We start from the raw sequence: 26,761 nt of genomic DNA on the forward strand, positions 1-26,761 counted from the left end.
TCTCAGGTAGCTGAAACATTGACTGAGAATTATAATACCATCCAGATAAGCAAAGTTTTGGTGTGAATCATTACCTTTGTAGATTGTTGAAAGGGTTTTTAATTTGCTGTGTGTATATCATTTACTATTACATAATCTTGGATTTTCATATCACATTTTCAGAGGTAATGGAACTCCTTGCACAAACTTTGCCTGGTCTGCAGAGAATCATCGAAGAAATAGCAGAGCTGGCTGAATCTGGAGGAAAATACCAGGAGGCTCCTCATGTTATAGAAGTCACTCTGCCCATGTTGTGCAGGTTAGTGGCTACCCTCTGTGTTTCTTCATCTGATATATACTGCACATGTTGTATAGGTTAGTGGCTACCCTCTGTGTTTCTTCATCTGATATATACTGCCCATGTTGTGCAGGTTAGTGGCTACCGCCTGTGTTTCTTCATCGGATATATACTGCACATGTTGTGCAGGTTAGTGGCTACCCTCTGTGTTTCTTCATCGGATATATACTGCACATGTTGTGCAGGTTAGTGGCTACCGCCTGTGTTTCTTCCTCTGATATATACTGCACATCATGCATACATGCCAACTTTTAAAAATCCCCATGGGGGATTTTGCGCGAGTCGACCTTTTTTCAAAGCTCAAAATTCACGACATTTTACCATGAAAATACATATTTGTCTTTTCAAGTAAAATATCAATCTAATCATTGTACATGTATCATATATTAACATAACATCAAGTGTGTTTGACCATTAACTTTAACAAACTATAAAAAAAAAAACCACCTTGAAAGATACACATAAATATTTTATTAAAATCATGTATTCAGCAAAAAATTCTCTTCAACAACAAATCACCTACATATTATCAAATAATACTTAAAGTTGCATCTTTTTACACCATATAAACATTGGCTGGTCTATATATCAAAATTTGAATTAAAGCACATGCATTTAGATACGACTACAAAGGCGATCTTGCTTGTCTGTAAACATGGGCTTGCAAAGTCTGGTGGAACAATCTGCATTGCAACCAGAAAAGGAGTGCTCTTCCCTGCTATGAAGTTTGCGAACAAAATCTTTGCACCCATGACATCTGAAATAAATACCAGGGGAAAAAACACATCAAAATATACGTTTTTACTTGTATATTAAGGCTACTTGCTAATATAAAATTCAGTACAGACTTGTGCGAATTACGCATCACAAAGTCTATTGAATACTACACTATATAGACTATATAATACATCGCTATAGACGGATAGATTCGGATAGCCTATATCATTATAGTTGGAAAAAAATATTTGACATACCTTATTGCATATTTTGGATGCTGTCAGCAAGAGGCAAAAATCCGGAATGTCCGATTGTTTGGTGGTGACACTATCATCATTGTCATTCACGTTTGTGTAAAGGATATGTCAATTTGAAATCCGTCTTCCCGATTAATGACTATCAAAACATGCTTCGCACTGTCCAATTAGCACCCCAACACAGGCAGACCAGGTAAATTAAACCACCATGATACCATGCGACACAGGTAAACAGTAATGGCTGACAATTGTCCCGATTTCTGATTGGCCAGTTCAGAAATGACGTGGAATTTTAAATTCCGGTTGGAAATGGGGGGGGGGGGGGGGGGGGGGGTTGTCGTAAAATGGGAGATATTTTTAGAAAATCGGGATTTCGGGGTATTTTTGCAATCCCGATCGGGATATCGGGATTTGCCTTTTCAGTTCCTTCAAATTGGGAGAATCCCGCACAAATCGGGAAAGTTGGCACGTATACACATGTTGTGCAGGTTAGTGGCTACCGCTTCTATTTCTTCATCTGATATATACTGCACATGTTGTATAGGTTAGTGCCTACCGTCTGTTTCTTCATCTGATATATACTGCACGTATTTGCTGAAAATGAAATATGTACATACATGTAATTCCAAATATCTGAACAGAAATCGTAACACTTATTTACTTCTGTTTCAGTTACCTGCCATTTTGGTTGTCCCACAGTGAAGCTGAAGGGTAAATCTATAAACTTATTATTCTTCAAATTTACTATTCACTACATTTAAGCTGACTTTATCTTCAGTTTCTTGAAGTTTTGTTTAGTGTCTGTCTGTATGTATGTATGTCTGAAGTAACCCAAAGTTATGAGCCCTAAATTCAGGATGAACTTACATTAGAGATTTGAAATTTTTATGTAGGAATTTTATAAAGATATGTGATATTGCTCTATCATAGTGTAGATTTAGATGGAATTGAATTATGATGCTTGGCTTAGCATGGAGCTACAATGTATAGTTACATGGCCCAGAGTTTGTGATATGACTCTGGTAAGCATTGTAACCTAGGAGCCTTTTGTTTTGTGATGTAATTTTTGGTTGTTTTTGAGTATCAATATTTTTAGATTTAAAATAATTTTCATGTATCACTGCAGGGTTAACAGTGTAACTGCTGTGACAGAAGAGTTGATGAATCAAGTTCTTGGAAATGTTTTGAAACTCATCCGCAACAATATTGGAGCTATAGATGCTCCCTGGATGAACAGAATTGCAAGTATGTAAAGACTTGTCAGTTAGTTTGAACTGTATTTATTTCAAAGAAACATTAACATGATTAAATACATATCATTTGAATTGTTGAGATAGGAAAACTTATTTGATATCCTTGTTTTGTAAGTATTTGTAGAAAGACAATCATTGTAATATTTTCATTTCCTCTACCTGGGGGGGGGGGGGGGGGGGGGGGGATGATCCATTGTTCATCTGTCACACATTGTATGAGATGATAACAACTTTTTGCTATGCTTAAATCAGAGTCACAGTACACCTGGGTCAAGGCCATTGGGCAATGAGATTTTGAATTGTCTCTGGACTGTAAGTTTACTACGACTCAAAATTCAGTTTTTCATGTAACTGAGTAATGTGTTGTTATCTTGAATCAAGGTCATATCATCAAGCTTACAGGGCAAGGAGATAAGGAAACTGCATAGACTATCATTTTCTTTCTTATGGTGATTTCAAACTGAAGTGCAGTGGTATGTCTTCAAAGTTACAGGAAATTAATCAGATATTGAATCAGATGTCTGAATTTATGACTTGGTTTTGTTGAATTTACTCCACTTGGATTTTACGCTCAGATTTTGATAATGACCATAGAAAAGATTTGTCATAATTTTGAATTAATGTCATATTACCAGGATCAAGGTCATAGGGCAATTTGTCCATACTGTAATAGAGCAATCCTTAATTGGAATATTTTCCATTTTAAGTAGGCTACTGTCTATGAATTCTAATTTCCTTTTAGCTCGAACCCAGCCCATTATTGCCAATTCCACCCCAGATATGATACAGGACCACTTCTTGCCAATTGCAACCATTCTACAGAAAAACAGTCAGATTGTAGAAAGGAAAGAGAAACAGTTGCTAGCCAGTAAACATGGATCTAGTGAAACGGCAGACCTGGAGGCAGATGTCCAGCAGGTTAGTGTTTGATCTTCATTAGGTCAGTGTTTGATGTCCAGCAGGTCTGTGTGATGCCCATTAGGTCTGTAGGATGTCCAGCAGATCTGTGTGATGTTGATCAGGTCTGTGTGATGTCCAGCAGGTCTGTGTGATGTCCAGTAGGTATGTGGGATGTCCAGTAGGTCTGTAGGATGTCCAGCAGGTCTGTGTGATGTCCAGCAGGTCTGTGGGATGTCTAGCAGGTCTGTGTGATGTCCAGTAGGTCTGTGGGATGTCCAGCAGGTCTGTGTGATGTCTAGCAGGTCTGTGGGATGTCCAGCAGGTCTGTGTGATGTCTAGCAGGTCTGTGGGATGTCCAGTAGGTCTGTGTGATGTCTAGCAGATCTGTGTGATGTCTAGCAGGTCTGTGGGATGTGCAGTAGGTCTGTGGGATGTCCAGTAGGTCTGTGTGATGTCCATTAGGTCTTTAGGATGTCCAGCAGGTCTGTGTGAAGTCCAGCAGATCTGTGTGATGTACAGTAGGTCTGTGTGATGTCCAGCAAGTCTGTAGGATGTCCAGCAGATCTGTGTGATGTCCATTAGGTCTTTAGGATGTCCAGCAGGTCTGTGTGAAGTCCAGCAGATCTGTGTGATGTACAGTAGGTCTGTGTGATGTCTAGCAAGTCTGTAGGATGTCCAGCAGATCTGTGTGATGTCCATTAGGTCTTTAGGATGTCCAGCAGGTCTGTGTGAAATCCAGCAGATCTGTGTGATGTACAGTAGGTCTGTGTGATGTCCAGCAAGTCTGTAGGATGTCCAGTAGGTCTGTGGGATGTCCACCAGGTCTGTGGGATGTCCAGCAGGTCTGTGTGATGTCCAGCAGTATTTTGATATTTCTAATGAATGGTTTCTGTTAAATTTTGATCTCCTTATGAACACTGCATTATTTATAGTTTTAAATTACACAACTATTGGTTAATATTTACAGTCCTATGGTATATTGGTGAGAGATATCTATGCCTTTTTCCCACTGCTGATTAAGTATGTGGATCTCCATCGCTCCCACTGGCTTAAACACCCCACTATGGATGCTGAGGAGCTTTTTAGCTGTGTGGCAGAACTGTTTGGACTGTGGTCCAAGTCTATTGTAAGTATGGAGATGAAATAGTCATTCATTCAAGTCATAATGAGTATGTTATATATTAAAGTGGAAAATTGTCAATTTTGTGGGAAATGGAAATTTTGAATACATAGTTGTATTTGCTAATCTTTTTTTTTTTTAGATGTTTAAGAGAGAGGAGCAGAATTTTGTGTTGGGTAATGAAATTGACAATATGGCCTTGATAATGCCCAGTCAGTCAAAGACTAGTTCCTCCCCGCAAAATGTGATGAACCCTGTCCTCAGTGCAGAGAACGGCAAGAGGACTGGACGGAAGAGAGAGAAGAAGCGATTAGAACCACACAACAGTCTTAATGTGGCATGTCTGAAGCGGCTATTGCCAATAGGTCTCAGCTTCTTCAGTGGCCGAGAACAGGAACTACTTCAACAGGTCAAACAGAAACTGATCGAGGTAATTCATTCAACTTTACTAATTTGTAGTTGAACACTGAGCAAATTTTGTTGTTGAAATTTTTGTGTGGAGCACAGAAGATGTGTACCTACACACCCATGCCTCACTATTCTATTCAAAAGCTGCAACTATTTTTTTTAAATATTGCTTTTGTTGCTTAATTGTCCCATATCTCCATCTTTATGCTGAACTGCAAACAATTTTGAACGTTCTAGAATGATATTGTTTAAAAGCTGCAACTATTATTTCTTGCAATATCGCATTTGTTGCTTAAAATGTCACATATCTTTTATCCTTGATATGCAGAACTGTAAACAAGTTTATAAATGTTCTCGATTAAAGTTGTTCTGTATATACACTGCTTGGCTTTACATGTATGAATGTTGATAACATGTATTGCAGCTCAAAAGTTGTGTCTGAGATGAGGTTAAGACTGTGTCAGTAAATGTCATATTTATTTCAGCGAAGCTCCGATGAGTCGGATTATGATTTCGATGTAACGGTATTTATCAACATTGTCATGACTGAAACATGTGGCGTTTTGATTTGATGACTGCATGGGTTCATGAAAAACCAAGGAAATAAGTCTTGTAATTTTGCTAAAAACTTAAAATTCAGAAAATACATCTACAATTCTAAAGTTGATTAGCCTTAAGCCTGGCTTTTAGAGTATTGAAATTCTAGAATTGCATTGAATGGCCTTATCTACATGCTAATCAGCTCAGCATCAACCAACAGAACAAATCTTAGATTCATTTACATTTAGAAATCACTTACAGAAATTGTAATGAACGATGTTAAGCATGTACTTAGTGTGGTACTATTGAAACCAGTGTCCCAAGACTCCAGTTTGTTTACTTCAGACAAAAGTACATGCTTTATCATTTAAATAAAATGTTACTGTTTAGGCCATTAGTGATTTAAACACACAGAACTGAAACGAAATTACTGTTTTGTCACCATACATATGTAAAAGGACCTGATAAAGAGCATTGAATAAACTAGTGGTTTATGTATATTTGTATACTTTCCTTCCTGCACTCTTTCTAATGTTGTTGTTAGCTGTTTATGTGATATAAACTGTGATGTATGTACACATTCCAGGACTGAGTCTCAAACAAACCTTGTTACTATGCTCATATCTGAATGTGGTGAAAATATTTAATTGTTGTTATCATCCATGTCTATATGTTGTCATATTCATAGAAATTTGTTTTATTAAGCTTTATGAAATAATAAAAAATTGCATAGGCCTAAATGCATGGATCTGAACTATTAAAGTAAATGCATGAAGTGCTTTAAGCATATGACTCTACAATGTTGATATATACATTTAGTTATACAAAGTGATGTTGCATTATGAATATGGATCAGATTTATTCAGAATGACAGACCCTCCCCTCTCCCAAATGAAGTTTGGGTGATATATGTGGGAATCACCTTGTCTGTCTATTTGTCTCTGTCCTTCCATTTGTACAAATCGTGTTTGGGCAGTAACTTGAACAAAGAAAGATTTGGTGCCCATAGTCCACACAGAAATTGCTGATGATTTAATTAAGGATAGGGTATAAACCTTGCCCAAGGTCAGTAGCTCACTATGAGAAAAAGATGTGAATTTTTTGTCTGTAAGAAAATACATTTGGTGCTCTGGTTCTGTTATGCACCTAGATCAACTCTCATTACATGAACACAGAAACCTAATTACAAGGGCCAATGGGGTGCAAGCTAGATACAAAATTATCAATGTATGGATACTAAATGTAAGGTGTATGTGAATTTGATTTGATAGTTTATATTATATGAGTAATCATTTAATTTCACTTGTAAAACACAATTTGATTGGTGCATTTTACTTATCAACATTTTTATGTGGTTTAAACTGAGTTTTATTTGAAGTCGCACCATATGGCGTCCTGAGAATGATGTCAAAACACATTTAAGCTCTGCTATTATCGTTTTATTGTTCAGCATCATATAAGTTCATCAAATTACATCCAATGCGTTTTGAAAAATTAAATTGTAAGGAATGAAATGGATAAAGATTACTTTCATCATTCCTTGAAATTTGATTTAGTAAAATGCATTTTTATGTAATTTGATTAATAATTCTAAAGAAAATATAATTTTATATGATGCAGAGCAATATTGCCATAGCAACACTGTGGAAACAGAAGAGTCAAATCTATTGTGATTTCATTTCTAGGATGTCATATGGCAGGAATTAACAGTAATTAAGTTTGTTTGATATGAAGAATGTTGATGGTTAAAAATCAAATTTATTTAACTAATCAAATTGCATTTTACAAGTGAAATCAAATGATTTCTTGATAAAAGCACAGACCTTTTAACTTGACATAAAAACCTTTCTTCTTCCTTTTAAAGTGCAGGGCCTTGTGGGCATCATCACACTTGCTACTTTTAAAAGGGACATGGGCACGAGGGAGAGTCCTCTATTTACACATTTAAATGTATTTGTAAAGATCAAAACATTTATTAAGTTACAAAATATAAATCTGTTAAGGTAGTTTGTATTATTTTAGATATATATATTAAGAAGAAAAAAAAGCATGGGAAAATTCACAAAGGACTACTGTTTCCAGTATTTTTATATTCCAATAATACAAATAATCTAGTTCCTAAGTATTATAGAAATGGTCATTCTTACAATTCAGGGATTGCAACGGTGCTCACACAATGATTGTGAATGACCAGGCAGTGAATCATTACCATTGCCTATGATCATTTGCTGAAGTTTAAGGTCACAAAGAGAAAAAAGTTTAATTTGTGTCAATGCTTTAACTTTGTGACAAAGAAACATGAAATGCTCATACTTGACACTAAAAATACTTGTGATTGGAGAATGTCATGACTCTGACCTAAGGTCATTTTGATCGGTCAATATCATTAAATTAAAAGTTTAATACCCTTGTATTAACAACACTGTTGCAACAGGGACAACATTTTTTTTTTAATTTTTACAAAGGTTGAATATGACTTGAGAGTGTCATGGCATATAAAAGGTCATGCAGGCTATGTCAAGGTCATTGGAAGAAGTAAAATAGTTTTTGTTCAAGTCAATTTTTTTTTCACAGAAAAGATTTATAATGCAATCATATTTGACACAAAGACACAGAGGTTACTTGTGACCTGTGTCATGCTACTACACCAAGGTAATTTAGACATTATCAAGGTAACTGGGCCAAAAATGTAAAATTCATCTTTAGCATGGATTGTGGAAGCTCATATGATTGTGGCATGTAAATTTGCAGAATGTCAAATTTACCCCAGTCTGGATAAGAGAAAAGAGTAGTCCTCCTAGAATAGGCCTGTAGTTCCCACTTCCTGAATTATGATATTAAGATGTTTGGATATGCTACATACATAATTTATTCAAGAATTGTTTACATACATGTAGATGTAAGTGATTTCATTTATAGAGGATTTTAACACCTTCTGATACATGTTTCTCTCTATTGTATTTCCTCACTAGTCATACAGTGTTTAATTAATAGAAAATATTTTGTTCTTTTGCTGTTTATTATTATAAATAGACTTTTGATTTCATTTTCTTTAACTTCACAAATATCTCTAGCTTGATTGCCATTGAAAAACTTACAAATGTATATATTTCAGGAATCAGAAGCAGATATTGAGGACTTTATGCAGCAGAAATTGGAAGCAGATGAAGGGGTGAGTACTTTACCTGATTATTGACTCAAATCCAATGGACTGTTTAACATTTTCTTACATGACTATTTTCCTTTGCAGCCAACAGATGACAAAGTTCGATGGCAGAAGGTTTTGTACACCAAGATCGGGGGAGTGGAAAGAACTAATGTAGACCAACATCATGTTCTGGAAAGAATTCTGTCAATGGCCAAAGTCATGCATGGATTACACATGGTAGGCACCAGCTTCTCCTTGAAGAGGACTTGTAATGTTATCATGACACGCATGGCCCCAGTCCCATAACTGTTAAATATGACTGGTTCCTGTATTCAATTTACCTTGAAATACCAAAATAACTGTTGAATTCTTTGTAATATACCTTATTATATTGTAGTCCCTTCAGATCTGTTAGTAAGTTTAAAATGTCTCTTGTCTGAAGGTTGAAAATAAATTGTTTTCTCTCCTTTCACATGATTAGATCTGCGAGGTAAGTCAGCTGGCTGGCAGCAGTGTTTTATCTTCAAACCAGGCATGTACCATGTTTGCTTGGACAGACCCCCCTACTGAAATCTGACTGTTGACTCAGATAAATGGAACACTAAAACTTAACTATACTGTCCAACTTAGGCTTAGTAGAATTAATAACAAACAGACAATTAGTCTATTTGCATTTTTTGACACTGCCTGACACTTCAATGTGCTAAAATTATAAAGGACTAACATGAAATTGGCCCTGTTTTCTGTTGGCACATTAGTTGTAAACCAAGCTTTCATTAAACACCCTGTTAATGCAAAGTCATTGATCTAGTAATTTTTCTCACTGCTTAATATTTTATTTTGGAATTCTGCAAAATATTTTTTTTCTTCAAAAGTTTGGCCATTCCAGTTTCTTTTTCTGTACCCAATTATCATTATCATTTCTAAATTAAATCGATATCAAGTAGAAAATCTTACACAATCAATGATCTTGTAAACTTTGGTTAGTTGACAAGATTTTAGTCAGAATCTTGGTTTATAGTTCCTTTGTAAAACAGGGTCCAGATGCACCAGTGGGAATATTATCATATCTTCAATTATGGATTCTCTTGATTTTCTTGTTTTCCCCAGAATCATGGCACTCAGAAACAAAGAACACAAAGATATGTAAAATAGGAAAAATGATTTTATTTCCCTTCACTGCAGATTCTGAGAAAGAAAAGCTTTTTTTGTTATGAATGTATGTGATGTCTTTGACTACTGTAATGACTGTGATAAGTAAAATATATTTTTGATAAAGTATACATATTTTATAAAACTGTTTCCCTTTTTTTGTTTGAACAATTCAAGATTGATAGACTTGCAATGAAGGAATGGAGTTATTTTGTAAGTTTGACATAGAATATGTCCAAAATTGTTATTGTAATTTTTTTCCGGATAGTATTACATGTAAAAATTCAATTCTACATGTATATCTGTAATTTTTGCAAGCAAAATTGCAACTAGTTTAAACCTATGTTGTAGCCCTGTATTTCTGGAGTTGTTGCCCTCATGCAGAGATTTATGACCAAGGCTTTCGTGTACCTCTACCTTTCCTCTGTGTTTTGCAGTCTGCTATATCTCATATAATATGGTTCCCCTTTTCCCTAATTATATGTATTCTAAATACACTCCATTTCATTCATCACCTCATTTCTTTCCATTCAACAGTTACTACTAAAAGTACATGTATGTATATGTAGTCAGAGTGTGAATTGTTTCTCTATGTGTGAATAAAATTTGTAAGTACATTGTAGAAAGGTCAGAGGTTTGAATCTGTGCAGGCATAATACATAAGTATTATTTTTATCCACTCAAACTTTAAAAAAGAAATGGAAGGGGGATGAAGAATCAAAGTTGCATGTGATAGGATGAATTGTCGTGAATTACAAGCAGAATTTCTAATCTGTAGCTAGGCAGAGTGTGAGGTGTGATCCACAATAGTTAGATAAATCTGAAGGAAATAGAAATCAATCGTCTTTTGTTTCAGTTACGTCTTGTTAGTGTTATATGTATATAGTAAAACACAATGAAAACGGTGTAGCTTCAGTCTTGGTTTTAAATTCGTATTTATACAAGGCAAATATATGTGTTTAAGGTGGAACATCCATCAGGTAGCCACAAGAATGTGTGGAAGAAGGTGATCTCCACCCAGAGGAAGCGAGCTGTCATGGCCTGCTTCAGGATGGTGCCTCTCCATGGTTTACCAAGGTCAGTGGGCAGTTAACTTACTACAGTGCCTGTTAAATCATTTGTTTTTGTGGTTTGGAAATGAAAGCCATTGTTCTATGAGGTAGATCACTTTCTGGTGTTTTGCTGGAGGACCTAAATGTGTGACTAGACTCATACCATGAATACAATGAAAACTGGACCCCAACAAATGTTAAACATTATGAAGCACAGATTGATGTTTGACAGAAGTTAGACATTGTGAAGCACATATTGATGTGTGACAGAAGTTAGCATTGTGAAGCACAGATTGATGTGTGACAGAGATTAGACATTGTGAAGCAGAGATTGATGTGTGACAGAGATTAGACATTGTGAAGCAGAGATTGATGTGTGACAGAAGTTAGACATTGTGAAGCACATATTGATGTGTGACAGAGATTAGACATTGTGAAGCACAGATTGATGTGTGACAGAAGTTAGACATTGTGAAGCAGAGATTGATGTGTGACAGAAATTAGACATTGTGAAGCAGAGATTGATGTGTGACAGAAGTTAGACATTGTGAAGCAGAGATTGATGTGTGACAGAGATTAGACATTGTGAAGCACATATTGATGTATGACAGAAGTTAGACATTGTGAAGCAGAGATTGATGTGTGACAGAAATTAGACATTGTGAAGCAGAGATTGATGTGTGACAGAAATTAGACATTGTGAAGCACAGATTGATGTGTGACAGAGATTAGACATTGTGAAGCACATATTGATGTGTGACAGAAGTTAGCATTGTGAAGCAGAGATTGATTTGTGACAGAAATGAATACTGTAGATTTATTTAATTCCACTCAGTCATAATTTCATTGATTATCATTTTTTGGTTTAGTCTGCAATTCTGCTGAATCTCATATAACTTACATGAAAATAGCTTGCATACTTTAAGTCTGCTAGTATGAAATTACATGGATAATATGTAGCCACAGACTTAATAGCAGAAATAAATACTGCACATTAAAACGTATGTTTACAGTATCAGCAGCTAATTAACTTTTCCTCTGACATGTACACAGCTGCTGTTGAATTCTTCTCCAGTTAAAGTAATCACTGTACCATTTTATTGAATTTTGGAATGTAATAGACTGATTGTTGATTTTTGCTAATTGCATTTTACAGACATAGGGCTATCAATCTCTTCCTGAACTCCTATAAAGAGCAGTGGCTTGGGACAGAGGAGTATGAAAAGAAAGTGCTCATTGAGGACCTTACTGTAAGTTAGAGAGTTGGTTTGTGTGTGTTATTCATAACCATACGAAGGATGATTTCTGTCCCTTTAGTAGAATAAAACAAACACATACAAGTTTGCCTTTGTTACTGGAAAGAGAAGATGCTGTGTTTATAAATAACATTAACAGCCAGGAACAGAGTTTGTAAACTGCTTTATTTTGCTTGAAAAGAGGAGGAACTGAGTTGCTAGTTTTCATATTTCTTTTCTGAAATGAAAAAGTTTCTTATAACCAGAACATCTAATTTTAGAGGGCTGAAGAGGAAGAGGACATAGAGAAGAAGGAAGAGGTTGAGGTCAAACCAGACCCCTTGGATCAACTTATTACCTGCCTCAGTCGAGCCGCCACCAAAGAGCAGCATGGAAGTCTACCAGAAGACGGCTTGTACATGTCTTACGCTCAGATTATGGCACAGGTCTGTAATATACAGGGTTTTTTAATCTTAAATGCGATGAGTCATTAAATAAAAAATGGCAGTTATCAGTCTTCCTCTAGTAGTTAGAGAGAAGTGTCATTAGGTTTTATAGGGAAAGAAATCTGAAATTGTTTGCCTGTGTGAGCTAGTTTCTACTTCATCTCCAAATAGATTGGGTTGGAAAATTAAGATGGTTTACTTTGGCGTTTTATTAACTGACCTTTATTTTAGTTACATACATGTAGTGCACACCAAACTTGGCAAAATTTATTAAGTGAGAAGTTTGGACCAAGGGGCTGCTAGAGTAATACAAAATCTTGTGTGTAGTCAGGTTAATGTTAGTTAATACATAATACAGTCTACTGGTACTGATAAACTGTAATTCAAAGGCCCTGGTGATTATTTTCAGTATACATGTATAAATGAAGTTGATCTCTTTCTTCCATTTACAAAAAAAGTTTTTAAATTTTGATCTTGATCTAATAAACCTATGTAAACATGAACCAAAGTAGGTCACAGATTTTTAGTTAATATGTTGTACATAAAATGCAGTAAAATTAAATCAATTTCTCCATTTCAAATGTATGTATATTTGTGCTGAATCCAGGTAATAATTAAATTCCTGCAGCCATGTTAAAGCCAAGCAATCAATGAAGAACTAAACCCCTCTAGAATTTTGAAATTCATTACAAAAATATACAATTGAAAGTTCTTGGGTAAAGAATGGTCTTGGGACACCTATTTATGTCCTGGGCTGCATTCAAGATCGTAGCGGCTACATAGTGCTAGATAGTGTTATGAAATTGAATGAACATCTAGGCTTATCTTACAAGCGTTAATTCATACAGTGCGTTCAATAGACCTAGCTAGATATCTAGCCTAGCAGTTAGGCTAGCCGCTACAAAACACAGCCCTCTCTTCCTTTGCATGTTTGTAGAGTCATGGACCATAATGATGAGTGATTCCATGTGGAGTACTTTAATGTAGCTGTTGTGAAAACAATTCATTATCAGCTCTGTGGACTTAAAATTTACTTGAAATTAAGAAATATTTCAATATAAGCAGTTTCCAATTAACTGACATTTTAATGCAAAGAAAAAAAAGAAGAAGCAATATTTCAAATTTCAGTATAAGTGGAGTAAGCTTTACATATGAAAGTTCCCATTGATAGATAAAATTAAGATTAATTTGTTGATATGGTATTATTTTGTAGAGTTGTCATGGTGAAGATGAGGATGATGATGATGAAGAGGGTGGGGATGAGGAAGGACCAGGTTCCTCCTTCCAGGTGGGTTTAGTTTACAGCAACACATAGCTGGTATCCCAATCTATATCACACAAAGGCTACTCTTATTGCTTATACAGTTGTACATGTTGCATGAGACATGGGTGAAAGATGATCAGAGGTGTGCTGAACTTCAACAATTTAAAAAAGAAAAATATTTACTGATATCAGTTTCTCAGGTAATCTGTTAAATGACAATGACAATAGTTTATTTTCATAAACTGACAGAATGTGCAGTATAGAGAAACATTACACTAATATAGTTAAATACATACTTACAGACTTGAGAAAAATTAATTACAGTATCTGATAATGAGCCAACCAGGAGAGCTAACTCTCTCAATAATAGATTTTATAAATTTACATAGTTTCATCAATTTAATTTTATTTCTTGTGTTAAAAAGTTGTTCAAACTTATACACATTTGGGTGTAAATAGAAGTACTTTGTACATAGAGTAATCTTGATTGCAGTATAGATGGATCAAAGGACTTGCAAGTTGTAGCCAAATTTTCAGTTGTTTGGCTATAATTACTCTTATTTTTATTATGGAGGTAAAGAAAATATCATAGAGTTTTGATACCTGCAAATTGATTTTTTTGAAATGTTGATGGAAATCCCATTTTGAATCAATTCTATTTAAACTGTAGATATAATTAAATTTCTGCATGTTTTTTCACTGAAAATATCTTGTACTTCTCGCTTGCGTCAGCTTCATTTGGGAGTTTTAAAGGTACATCAACTTTGCATGTTTATTACAGCAGAGAAGTCAGTGCTCTCCCCAGAATAAACCTTACCCAACAGCTTCATAGATAGAAACCATATCCCTTGCTTAAGTCACGAGACATGAATTAAAACTTCCAATGTCCAAAACTCCAGAATGTTCCTTAAGTACCTGTAGATGCAGCACACACCTTCATTGTTTTGAATTCCCATTAGTACAAGAAGAAGACCCTTTGCTCTTGCCTAGGGTTTTATTTTATTATTAAGAAGCACAGTTGAAATAAGTGTGTATTGAATTTGTTTGTTGTTGATTTCTGCTTTAGGTAGTAGTGAAGAATTATGAAAGTTAGCATATTCCTATAGTCCTATATTGTCACCATGTATATGTATTTTTATACTGCAAATCCATCAGTATTTTAGTCACATCATTCAGTACGTTTTATTGGTGTTTGTCATTTTAGTTCCTACAGCACTTCCAGCATCTTATAGTACCTCAAGCAAAGTTCTATATTTATGTCTTAGCTTAGGAGACAATGTTTGTTTCCTTCTTTTTTAAAAAGTTTTGAGAAAATTTTGTTCCGCATATGTATCAAAACTAATCCAGTACAATAATTTCATCAATTGAATGTAATAGAAAGGACTGTATAATGAGGGGTTTGGGTCTATTTGCCCATGAAAATAGACTTCTTGCTATTGTTTCAAAATAAAGTGTATTTTGTGCAAGAATCCTGATGCAATTCATTTATTATTCCCAGTTTGATAATAATGATGTAGACCATAATTATGACGTTTTGCTGTCATTTTTGGTATTTTGACATGAATTGGCTATTTTTCATGTTTTTCTTTTAGGAACCATCAAGCACAAGCTTGGACAATCTTTATAATAGATAAATCATAGATTTATCTTTCCAGTTCATGTATGTGATAGAAAAGTTTTGCTTGTTCAAAGCAGTCCTTTATGCTTTCTATAAGTAAGTCATTAACAAAAATCAGTATTTTAACTAAATTTTAGTTGAATATTGATAAATTTCATCATTTTTTGCCATATACCTCCAAATGACTGTAAATATCCAGAAACAAATTACAATGGAATCCTTTTATTATGTTTCTCATTTTGTTACAGTAAAGTAAAATGTAACTGAAAAAATTATAATGTATGTACCTATTGCATATCAGTGGCACCCAAAGCTGTCATCCTGAAAATCATTAATGTCCAACATTTTGGTGGTGTAACTATCATCATTGTCCTTCTTATTTGTGTAAAGAATATAGCAATTTGAAGTCCATCTTCTGGATTAGTTACTATCAAAACATGTTCCTAATTGACCAATAAACACCTCAGCATTGGTAGACCAGGTAAATTACACCAACTCGCACATCCTGATACCACATGACACAGGTGAATGGCAATGGCTTACTTACTGTCACAATTACTGATGGGCTACCCACAAGAAATGGCGCAGAATTTTAGATAAGGGTTGGAAATAGAGGTTTGTTGTCTTAAATCAGGGAATATTTTTTACAAAATCATGATTTTTGCTTTCCTTATTGGGAAAGCAGGAATGGCTTTTGCCAATGCCTAAAATCGGGAGAATCCTGCCTCAATTGGTAAAGTTGCCATATATGCTTTGATACAAGATATTCATCTGTATCATCCCCACAAGATCTGTTGAAAGGTGATCAGTCAAGTGTCACTAATCATCTAAGAGATCAGGAAATGTCCACAGGTCCATCTGGAGCAATCCGGGTGTCAGTTGCTGATCATCTTGACCAACTGTAAATACACAGGGGTTTAGTGTTATTTTGTTGCCAGAATTTTTACGATGTAATGCAGAACCAAGCCATCATGGGATGCATAAAAAACCCTGACTATATTAGATAGGTTTGTTAAGAAATGGTTTTGTGCTTTGAAATTCCAACTTTTAAATTAGCATTTTAACTTAATACATGGTGAACTTGATAACGGGATTTCTCTGAAACTGTATTGAGTATGACCTCCTTTTTTGATATAAAAGATTAAGTGTTCTTGAATTTTTTAAAATTTAAGTTTTACAGGGGCCAAGAAAGGCTGGTCTTTTGCATGAAAAATCACTTCTAAAATTATAGGAAGAATTTGGATGTTTAAGCTTGCATCCTATGTTCAGTTTTAAAATTCTCTTAGAGTATTCAAGTTATAAACATTCTGAAATATATAACTTTTTAAATGTGTTCCTTTGTTGATTTCAGAATACAATATCATGTATATTTTTTAGACCGGTATACATTAGGACCAAATGAAGTATACAACATATATGCATAAGAACACTTATTGTGCATTTTAAACTGTAAAAACAATTCTGTCTTTGCCAGGAACAAGAGATGGAGAAGCAACAGCTATTGTTTGAGCAGTCCAGACTAGCGGATCGTGGAGCAGCAGAGATGGTCCTGCTGTACATCAGTGCGAGCCGAGGTGGGTCCCCTAATACAAACAGGGTATAGTGCAGGGGTGGAAATCGGGACCTTTTCAGGGAGTGGGGGCTGAATGATTATTTTCAGTAATCAGCGGACATGCTAACTTTTGAGGGTGTCTTTCTGGGAGATTTCTAGGATATTTTCTGTAGTTTATAGTGAGATTCTTCAAACAAAAACACAGGGCTTTGTTAGAAAAGTCTTTAGAATTTTTCAGGTGGTGTCAAAAAAAGCTATGTAACACATATTAAAGTAGCCCATGTTCAGTGCTTGAATTGTGATGATAAAAGTATCATTCTTAGCGTGAGTAGATGTAATGATGTTGTTTCTCTTCGATACTCCTCTGGTCAAACTAATGTTAGATATATATATTAAGTAAGCTAAGTTTTCAATGAAAAATATTACAGTCTGATAAAAAAAAATATCATCAAATATGCATTACAATGCTAGTATGTGCCACTTTAATACATGTATCAATATCATGTTGATATTAAAAGTTGTGATTTTCCTTAGTCTTATGATTTCTTCTTACTCTGAAATATCTGTGATTATCAGCTGGTCAGACACCTGAAACAATTACCTGTACCACTATGCACAGGAGTGTTAATTACTGTACTTTTATATTGTTGGCAAAATTCAAAGAGATAAACATACCTTAGCAATTTGAATAATGGTTTGGGAAGGATCTGAAAATTAAAGGTGTGAAAAACTATGCGCTGTGAGATTTTGGGTGTGAACGGTAATCAGGAGGTAGACTTTTGAAACCATGAGCATTTTTTTTTTTACAGGTGTGAATAGTCCTATGGTGGGAGACACTATAGAACTGGGAATCTCACTTCTGAGAGGAGGAAATGTAGAAGTTCAGAAGGTAAAATGCTTAAAGCAGTCTGATTTAGGGAAGGAAAAGAAAAAAATGATAGTAGACAAAGAAAAACATTTTAATTATATAAGATAAACTTAGCAAATGGCATGTTAATTATGTATTTGGTATAGATATGAGTATGCATGTACATGTAATACTGAAGCTACATTTCTCACATCATGTATTTATCATGTCTCCCCTTCCCAGAAGGGGGACAAGTTGTGTTAGTGTGAATTCTTCTTCTTCTTCTTCCGCTTCTCATACAAACTTTGTCCGGGCCATAACTTTTTTGTCTTTTGACATAGGTCTTTGATATTTGGTATGTTGGTATACATTTTTGATGACCTTTGACCTTGACCCTATATGTAACGGTCAATTAATAGAATTTTTTGGCATTTAAAAAAAATATATATTTGGTATGTGGATATACCATGATAAGACAGTGTGTCATATGCCATCTTTGCTGACCTTTGGCCTTGACCTTTTATGTAAAGGTCAAATATAATAGAATTTTTGGGCTAGGCCTTTGATACTTAGTATTTTGGTATACCATGATAAGACAGTCTGTAGCATGCCATTTTTGCTGACCTTTGACCTTGACCTTTCATGTAAAGGTCAAATAATATAATTTTTGGGGCATTTTTGTTTTCTGGACCATAACTTTTTGTCTTTTGACATAGGCCTTTGATATTTGGTATGTTGGTAAGTTTAATTTACTATCATATGTTCACAACACTGTTCCTTGTTTGAAGCACATATACAAATAGTAGGCGAATGTTATGTACCGTAACTCTTAATTTTCCACTTTAAAGATGATCCCTAAAAATGTTGGAAAAAAACTATAGAAAATGGAAGGGGAGACATCAGTTTTAGTGTGCTAAAACAATTCTACCTAGTCGATCAATGTAAAATAATGCAACTTTTAGAGAACTCTGTAAATTTTGTTTATTCAATTTTCTCATTGCATGTTTTTAATAACAGAACATGCTGAAGCACCTGAAAGAGAAAAAGGATGTGGGATTTTTTTCATCTGTGTCTGGACTAATGCAGCAGTGCAGGTAAAGGTGGATGGTTTGGCAATTTGTAATTTGTTAGAGATTTGTAATCTTCAGCCACTGGTCAGGAGAGGCACCCTTATAGCATGATATCATATATCAGGTTGATATTGACATGAACAAATACTTTCCCATTCTAGTGTTCTTGATTTGGATGCATTTGAAAGAATTAACAAAGCTGAGGGGTTAGGGATGAGTTCTGATGCCTGCTCAGGAGAGAAAAATCTGGAGGATGCAGCAACAACTTGTAAGCTCTTCCGATTTCTGCAGCTGCTATGTGAAGGTCACAATCTGGGTGAGTAGGTTTCTGTTCTAGAAAAGACTAAATTAATTTCTTTATGTTCAAGAGTGCAGCAGCACAAGGACAGGAAATAATTTTTATGAATTTATTTGACTTTGAGGCAAGTGAAGGGTTGATCTTGCTAAATCTTTTCTATGTAATAAGACAACAAAAAGTTGTTCAATCCTTGCATTTTTTTCCAAAGTCTACATGCATATTTTTGAAAATAAGAAGCAGAATAGCAGTGGGAATTGTAATTAGAAATCTTTGATACTTTTATAAAGAATTCCAAAACTACCTGCGAACCCAGGCTGGTAACAACACTACTGTGAACATTGTGATCTGTACAGTGGATTACCTGTTGAGACTTCAGGAGTCCATGATGGACTTTTACTGGCACTACTCTGGTAAAGATATCATTGACCCATCAGGAAAAGGAAACTTCTGCCGAGCCATTAATGTTGCCAAACAGGTGTTCAGAACCCTCACTGAGTATATACAGGTAGAAAACCAACTCATTTTCTTTATTGCTACTTTATATCTCCTTTTGGTTCTGCCTGTCTGTAATAGCTTTTAATAGTTTCTAGATGATAAGTCAAACTGTTTAAGCTTTAGCTGTGAAACTTCATATGAAGAGATGGATGACCCCTGTTGTTTTAGAGGTCAGAAAGTTTAAGGTCTTGTATTGTAAGAAATGGTTCCTTGAAGATATCTCAAGTATTATTTGAGTGTTGGCAGTGAAACTTCACTTTGAGAATCTTCATGATTTAAAGTGACCCCTGTTGTTTTGAAGGTCAAGTCATCGGTTCACATATTGTTAGTAATGGTTTCTGGAGGATATTTCAAATGCTGTGAAAACTTTAGCGTTGAAATTCTGTCTATGACTAAATCATAACCTCTGTTATGTTTGAAGTCAGAAGGGCAAAGGTGAATATCTCTGGTTGAAGTACAGTTTTTCATAACTTTTATATGTTTGAAGTCAGAAGGGCAAAGGTGAATATCTCTGGTTGAAGTACAGCTAGTTTTTCATAACTTTTATATGTTTGAAGTCAGAAGGGCAAAGGTAAATATCGCTGGGTGAAGTATTGTAAGAACTGCCGTCTAGATGATATCTAAAAATCCTATTTAAGCCTTAGCAATGAAACTACACATGATGAGTCCCCATGATAAAAGGATGTCTCTGCTTGTTTTTCTTCTAAGTCTAAAGGCCAAAGGTCAAGATCAACAGGTCACAAATGACAAAAATGGTGTCTCTAAGGTATCTCAGATACTATGAGTGTTAGCAATATTTTTTTAAAATCAAAAGTTAAGGTCACTGGTTCATTTGGGAAGAGTCATTTGCTGATAATATCCCAAGTACCCTCTAAGATTCAGCAGTAAAATTTCACTTGAAAAGTCTCTATCACAAAAGGATGACCTTTATAATCTTTGAGATCAACATGTAAGATCACCAGCTCACACTAGGTAATAAATTGTCTCTGGATTATATCTCTAATATTGTAAAAAAAAATATTATACATCTTTGAAGGTAACATGTGAAATCGTCACCCTATGAAAAACCATTGCCAACCAAGGCAAAGCCGAGGTCAACAATGGGTTTCCAAGAGATGACAATTTTATGTTACCCTCAAAAACATGTATTATTTTTGTTTTGTTATACCAGATGTTTTAAGATATACATTTGTATCAAATTATAAATCAGTTATTCATGAAATCTTAAAAATAGTGTGTAGCTACATGTAAATAAGCTAAACTACAGCAAAACATATGTGCAAACTTTCTGTGCGGTTAACAATTTTTATACTGTTGCTTATTGGCATGCATTATCACCCATTGTTATGTGTTGTCATCTTGCAGGGTGTGGTTTATGCACCCAGAGGTGTAATATTTTTTATCAAATGTTTATCAACTTTTCAGATTTGACTAAATTAATTGAAACTAAAACAATATCATATCGCACAGAAACATTTCTTGTCATTTAGATAGTACAAATCAGATGAATATAACCTAAAGTAGGAAACATAAATTCTCTGACTCTGCTTATTTAATCCATTCATGATTTGAATATTGGATGAAGTATTCAGTTCTGAGTATTTCAGATCATTTAATGTCCAAAATTCATTTTAGGGTCCATGTTCCCAGAACCAGTTAGCCCTGGCACATAGTCGACTCTGGGATGCAGTGGGCGGATTCCTCTACATATTTGCCCACATGCAAGATAAACTATCTAAGGTATGAGCCCTCCAAGAACCATTTCATTAATTTACATTGTAATAGTGAACAAAAATTACGAGTGACCAAATTGCATGTGTATCCACAAAAAAAGAAGAATTTTTTAAATTAAAAATTTCACTAATAAATATTTTCAATTTTGAAGGATTCAACACAGTTGGAACTTCTGAGAGAGTTTATGAAGCTTCAGAAGGAAATGATGATCATGTTGCTGTCCATGTTGGAGGGTATGTTCTCTGATGACAAATCAATACAAGAAACCTTAAGTTACCTTAGTTAATACAAATTGAAATCAGGAGTAGAGGCATTGGTAATGGTGATTTGTAAATTACTGCATTTAGAATGTATGAAATAGAAATGTAAGGCAATGACCTAACTTGGTCTTGAATGTCATGAATGCAGGACTTGATTTTCACAGTTTTAAGGAGCCAATTTATGTTATGTACCGGTATATTAACAATTTCTCAGAAGACTTGATTTCCTGATATTCTGATGAATTCAATGCAAGTAAATTCCATTGATGGTGTTTGTTGTGTGTTTCACAATACTGATTCCAGTGTTATTTGTGATTAGGAAATGTGATGAATGGCCCTATAGGTAAACAGATGGTGGACACACTAGTGGAGTCCCAGGCCAATGTAGAGGTAAAAAAAAACCAGAAACCTAAACACACATCATTTCTATCTGTCAACATTGGCAACTATGTAAACTGAGCATACTTAGTTGAAAATAATTGTTGAGAATAAATTTTGCTAAAAGAACTAATTCTACAAAATCTTATTTATTTTAGATGATATTGAAGTTCTTTGACATTTTCCTTAAGATGAAAGATCTCACATCATCTGAAGCATTCCTGGTAATACCTTTGAAATTATACTATATCAGAAATGTTAATACATGTATTGAATTTTTTAATGGGACCATCAATCTTTTGTGCACAATGTTTTGTTATAGTCAGGAGATATTCCTGGAATGAAAACTTTGTAATGTTCTTCCATATAAGGTATTTATTTTGTCAGAGAGTTTTGCAAATGAAAACATTTGGTATGGATGTGTAATCTGAGAAGAATCATATATGTATTGTAGTTTAGTTTCTACATTTGGTGTCTTCAATACACCAATTCCTTCTGCATTGTGTACAATGTGAAAATTATGAAAACACTGTTTCAACATTACATTATAGGAGTTTGATGCCAATAAGGATGGCTACATTTCAGCCAAAGAATTTAAACGTGCCATGGAAGCACAGAAAATGTATTCTCGGTGTGTAAATCGGGTGTTGTGACCACACATGGGTGTTTCAGCATTGTTAGACCTTTTTTTCATATTTGTGCATCTCTGATAAAAAGCAGGTTGCAAGAATGTTAACATATTAAGTGCATGGATAAAAAAAACAATTAACATACATGAATAACAGACAAATAGATTTGTTACAGTTATGTAGAGGAGTTGAACAGTGAATGCCACATTGCTACTCACACTAGCTAGTGGGAAATGACCAGTTAGCTCACCTGGTAAAGACTATGTCATGAGTTTAAGCCACATACTGGATACATGCAGTTACACGTACATGCACATCGTTATTGCAGCCTGCTTACTAAGTCAAATACTAGTTATAGTTTGTGTTGTGACTTTGCAATGGAATTTTAGGAATATGATACAAATGGTGATGGATGGATATCCATTAAGGAGTTCCGCAGAGCTTTAGATTCAATGAAGATTTACAATGAGTGAGTCTTCAAAGCGTGTGAAATTCCCCGTCTGAGTTTTCTGCAGATGCATTGCAAGAGTTGAAATGCAATATTGAATTTGACTCATGATGACTTCATTTCATAAAATAATGGTACTGTTCACTACTCCCCAGAAAGCCTCATTATTTCTGATTCATGCTCTAATAAATCACAATGTAAAAACTGACCCTGTGTGATTTTCTTAGTAGTCATACTCATGATAACTGGATTTTCCATTAGGTAATGGTAATGGCTTTACAAGTAATAAGGCTTAACAACATGCATTCCTTAATAATATTTTGGACACAAAAGAAAAAAAATTCTGTATATTTTTTTTAAAACACTGCATACAGTTAAAAAATGTCATTGATATAGATATCAATAATTGTTCACACTGAATTAAACATTGGACATTCATCTATTACAATTTCTTTCATGTCAAACCCAGCATCTGTCATTTAATGGGTTGCATTTTTGAGAGAAAGTCATAGATTTTCACTGTCTGCAAGTCAAAAGCACCTTCTTGTTATATATTTTGATTTAATTATTTGTTGCATGCAGTTGCATTTTTTTTCATCACAGATGTGATTTGTGTCATCAGACTAGCATGTGTCCAGTGGTTTACAGTGGTACAAATTTAGCTTTTTTGAATTAATTTTGTATAACCAGAGCAATTACAACAGATTTTGTTTCTTTACTGTTTATTAGTGAAATGCAAAGTTCAACTACATTATTTTGCCAGAGTATCTAGTTGGCTTGATACAGAATGTGGTTCCTTAGTATACCTAGGGATACTGAGCTCTTCTACCCTAGTTAGTTACAGCAGATTTGATATGATCATTTATAGACATGGATTAATTTGTTGTTTTGTTGTAATTTAATGTTGCATCATTCTTATACAATTAAAAGGAATTGTTATTTTTGAAAATTATTGAAAAGTAAGATTTTGAAATTTGATAGTGTATAACGGAATGGTAGTTATTAGCTGTTTATTTTAACATTAATGTGATTACAGAGAGGAAATTGAGTACATCATGATGTGTGTGGATGCCAATCAGGACGGTAAGGTGGACTTTAATGAGTTCACTGACCGATTCCATAATCCGGCCAAAGACATTGGTTTCACAATGGCTGTGCTACTCACCAACCTGTCTGAACACATGCCTAATGATCCTAGGTAAGCAGTTAACAGGTAACAGGTAACCTGATATGCACTGTGTTCCAGGTAATCACAATTACTAGATACACAGTGTGTCGTAGTTAATCTCAGTGATATACATGAACAGTGAGACCCAGGTAATCAGTTACCAGTTCTGATGATATACATGTATAGTGAGCCCAGGTAATCAGTTACCAGTTCTGATGATATACATGTATAGTGAGCTCAGGTAATCAGTTACCAGTTCTGATGATATACTTGTATAGTGAGCTCAGGTAATCAGTTACCAGTTCTGATGATATACATGTACAGTGAGCCCAGGTAATCAGTTACCAGTTCTGATGATATACATGTATAGTGAGCTCAGGTAATCAGTTACCAGTTCTGATGATATACTTGTATAGTGAGCTCAGGTAATCAGTTACCAGTTCTGATGATATACATGTATAGTGAGCTCAGGTAATCAGTTACCAGTTCTGATGATATACATGTATAGTGAGCTCAGGTAATCAGTTACCAGTTCTGATGATATACATGTATAGTGAGAACCAGGTAATCAGTTACTAGTTCTGATGATATACTTGTATAGTGAGACCCAGGTAATCAGTTACTAGTTCTGATGATATACTTGTACAGTGAGCCCAGGTAATCAGTTACCAGTTCTGATGATATACATGTATAGTGAGCTCAGGTAATCAGTTACCAGTTCTGATGATATACTTGTATAGTGAGCTCAGGTAATCAGTTACTAGTTCTGATGATATACTTGTACAGTGAGCCCAGGTAATGTTACCAGTTCTGATGATATACATGTATAGTGAGCTCAGGTAATCAGTTACCAGTTCTGATGATATACTTGTATAGTGAGCCCAGGTAATCAGTTACCAGTTCTGATGATATACTTGTATAGTGAGCCCAGGTAATCAGTTACCAGTTCTGATGATATACTTGTATAGTGAACAAAATAAGAACTTAAAAGTATAAAATGTTGAACTTTATGAAATTTAAAGTGAACATAACGGTAGTTAAATGCTGGCAATTTAACAAAGCTGCATGACCAGGCAACCTTTTCTGAAGGAGTAAGTTTTCAGTTCAAATGGGGTTAAATGTTTGAGGTGACTATGTAAAAATAGAGATTTAAGACATGAATTGTGTGCAGAAAAAATTCTCTAGCTTTCCGCTGGTCTATCATAGTTCTTTCCCAGAAAGCTGCAGTTGTACAGTGAAGGCAAGATCTGCTCATGACCAAGTTACATGCATACTGATAATTTTACCCAGGAAGAACAAATCAATGTCAATCTAACTGGATATATAATGAATTGCATTCATTCACAGCCATTTGGTCATCTCTTCAAGTTGGCTATGACTTTTACTGTCTGTTATGTTACAAAATCAGGAGAGCAGGATTAAGATTCAGAGGGAGATTGTATGATGTGGTTGATTTGTTTCAGATTGGAGAGGTTCCTAGAGAAGGCCCATTCCGTGCTGGACTATTTTGGCCCATTCCTGGGTAGGATAGAGATCATGGGCAGTGCCAACAAGATTGAGAGAGTGTACTTTGAAATCAAACAGTCCCATATTGACCAGTGGGAAAAGCCTCAGATCAAGGTAAAGTCATGGAACACCAACAGTGTGATGTTGTACTGATTCTGCATTCAAGCTTACTTCCACATCTACAATGTACAATGATACTATGTTTTATTATATTGTACTACAGGACTCCAAGAGGTCCTTCCTACACAGTGTTGTCAATGAAGGGGGCGATAAAGAGAAACTTGAATGCTTTGTCAATTTCTGTGAAGACACAATTTTTGAAGTAAGGTTTTTCCATCTCAATTGTATGTATGCACTGCTATCATTTTCATATTTTACAAAGTACCCTATATAAGGTAGTTTTTGTCCAGTTATCTAAGTTTTGCTCAATTCTGGGGTTCAAATAGCTGGATCTGCCACTAAAATATTTGCAGAGAATTGATAATTGAATTGTTTTTTACAATAACATAGGCAGGAAGGGGGCATATATGATCTACCATTTCCTGTGCTTCTGCAGGAATTCATCTGCTATCCTCAGTCACCCGAGTCACTCAGGTGACCTATTGCTATCTGTTTTCATTCATTGTCATGCATCAGTTGTAAACTTTTGAACATTTTCAGCTTCTTTTCATTAACGGCTGAACCAATTCTAATAAATTTTATATGTAGCATGTATAGGTAAAGCCACGCCAATTTGTAATCTAGTTCGTCGGATTCGCCACTTCGATTTGTAATACACATGTAAATCCAAATTATAATTTTATCAAAAAATAATATCTGCCCGCATGTTCAAAAATGGTCGCATAGATGTTTTTCGACTGTTTACAACAAATTCACAAAAGACCTTGATACACGTTGCTTTCGAATGTTCTTAACAGTGTAATTCAATG

The 26,761-nt window shown here is 34.9% G+C and overlaps 1 protein-coding gene and 1 long non-coding RNA gene across 19 annotated transcripts in view; one reads left to right on the forward strand and one right to left on the reverse strand.

Annotated features, from left to right (window-relative positions):
- Positions 1–26,761, forward strand: part of LOC125648892 (ryanodine receptor-like) — a 108,470-nt gene that overhangs the window by 63,082 nt on the left and 18,627 nt on the right. For 6 of the 18 annotated variants that reach the window (XM_048875915.2, XM_048875907.2, XM_048875922.2 and 3 more), the window contains 27 exons: positions 163–298; positions 1,984–2,022; positions 2,438–2,556; positions 3,307–3,482; positions 4,432–4,590; positions 4,727–5,014; positions 5,478–5,516; positions 8,648–8,704; positions 8,783–8,917; positions 9,162–9,170; positions 10,797–10,909; positions 12,041–12,134; positions 12,401–12,565; positions 13,779–13,853; positions 16,922–17,021; positions 17,809–17,888; positions 18,864–18,940; positions 19,078–19,232; positions 19,502–19,719; positions 21,345–21,449; positions 21,595–21,676; positions 22,023–22,093; positions 22,240–22,305; positions 22,633–22,712; positions 24,195–24,356; positions 25,790–25,946; positions 26,056–26,154. In XM_048875915.2, coding sequence (XP_048731872.2) covers positions 163–298; positions 1,984–2,022; positions 2,438–2,556; positions 3,307–3,482; positions 4,432–4,590; positions 4,727–5,014; positions 5,478–5,516; positions 8,648–8,704; positions 8,783–8,917; positions 9,162–9,170; positions 10,797–10,909; positions 12,041–12,134; positions 12,401–12,565; positions 13,779–13,853; positions 16,922–17,021; positions 17,809–17,888; positions 18,864–18,940; positions 19,078–19,232; positions 19,502–19,719; positions 21,345–21,449; positions 21,595–21,676; positions 22,023–22,093; positions 22,240–22,305; positions 22,633–22,712; positions 24,195–24,356; positions 25,790–25,946; positions 26,056–26,154 — 3,056 coding nt within the window. Of the gene's footprint in view, positions 1–162; positions 299–1,983; positions 2,023–2,437; positions 2,557–3,306; positions 3,483–4,431; positions 4,591–4,726; positions 5,015–5,477; positions 5,517–8,647; positions 8,705–8,782; positions 8,918–9,161; positions 9,171–10,796; positions 10,910–12,040; positions 12,135–12,400; positions 12,566–13,778; positions 13,854–16,921; positions 17,022–17,808; positions 17,889–18,863; positions 18,941–19,077; positions 19,233–19,501; positions 19,720–21,344; positions 21,450–21,594; positions 21,677–22,022; positions 22,094–22,239; positions 22,306–22,403; positions 22,453–22,632; positions 22,713–23,099; positions 23,180–24,194; positions 24,357–25,789; positions 25,947–26,055; positions 26,155–26,761 lie in introns of those variants that run through there. The other 12 variants (XM_048875906.2, XM_048875909.2, XM_048875913.2 and 9 more) reach the window with 7 other exon arrangements.
- LOC130054568 (uncharacterized) lies at positions 786–1,573 on the reverse strand. The gene is made up of 2 exons (XR_008802865.1): positions 1,312–1,573; positions 786–1,094 (listed from the first exon to the last, which is right to left on the reverse strand). It is a non-coding gene; the product is annotated as an uncharacterized LOC130054568 (long non-coding RNA).

Source organism: Ostrea edulis, chromosome 5 (assembly GCF_947568905.1).
Source record: "Ostrea edulis chromosome 5, xbOstEdul1.1, whole genome shotgun sequence".
NCBI classification, from domain to species: domain Eukaryota; kingdom Metazoa; phylum Mollusca; class Bivalvia; order Ostreida; family Ostreidae; genus Ostrea; species Ostrea edulis.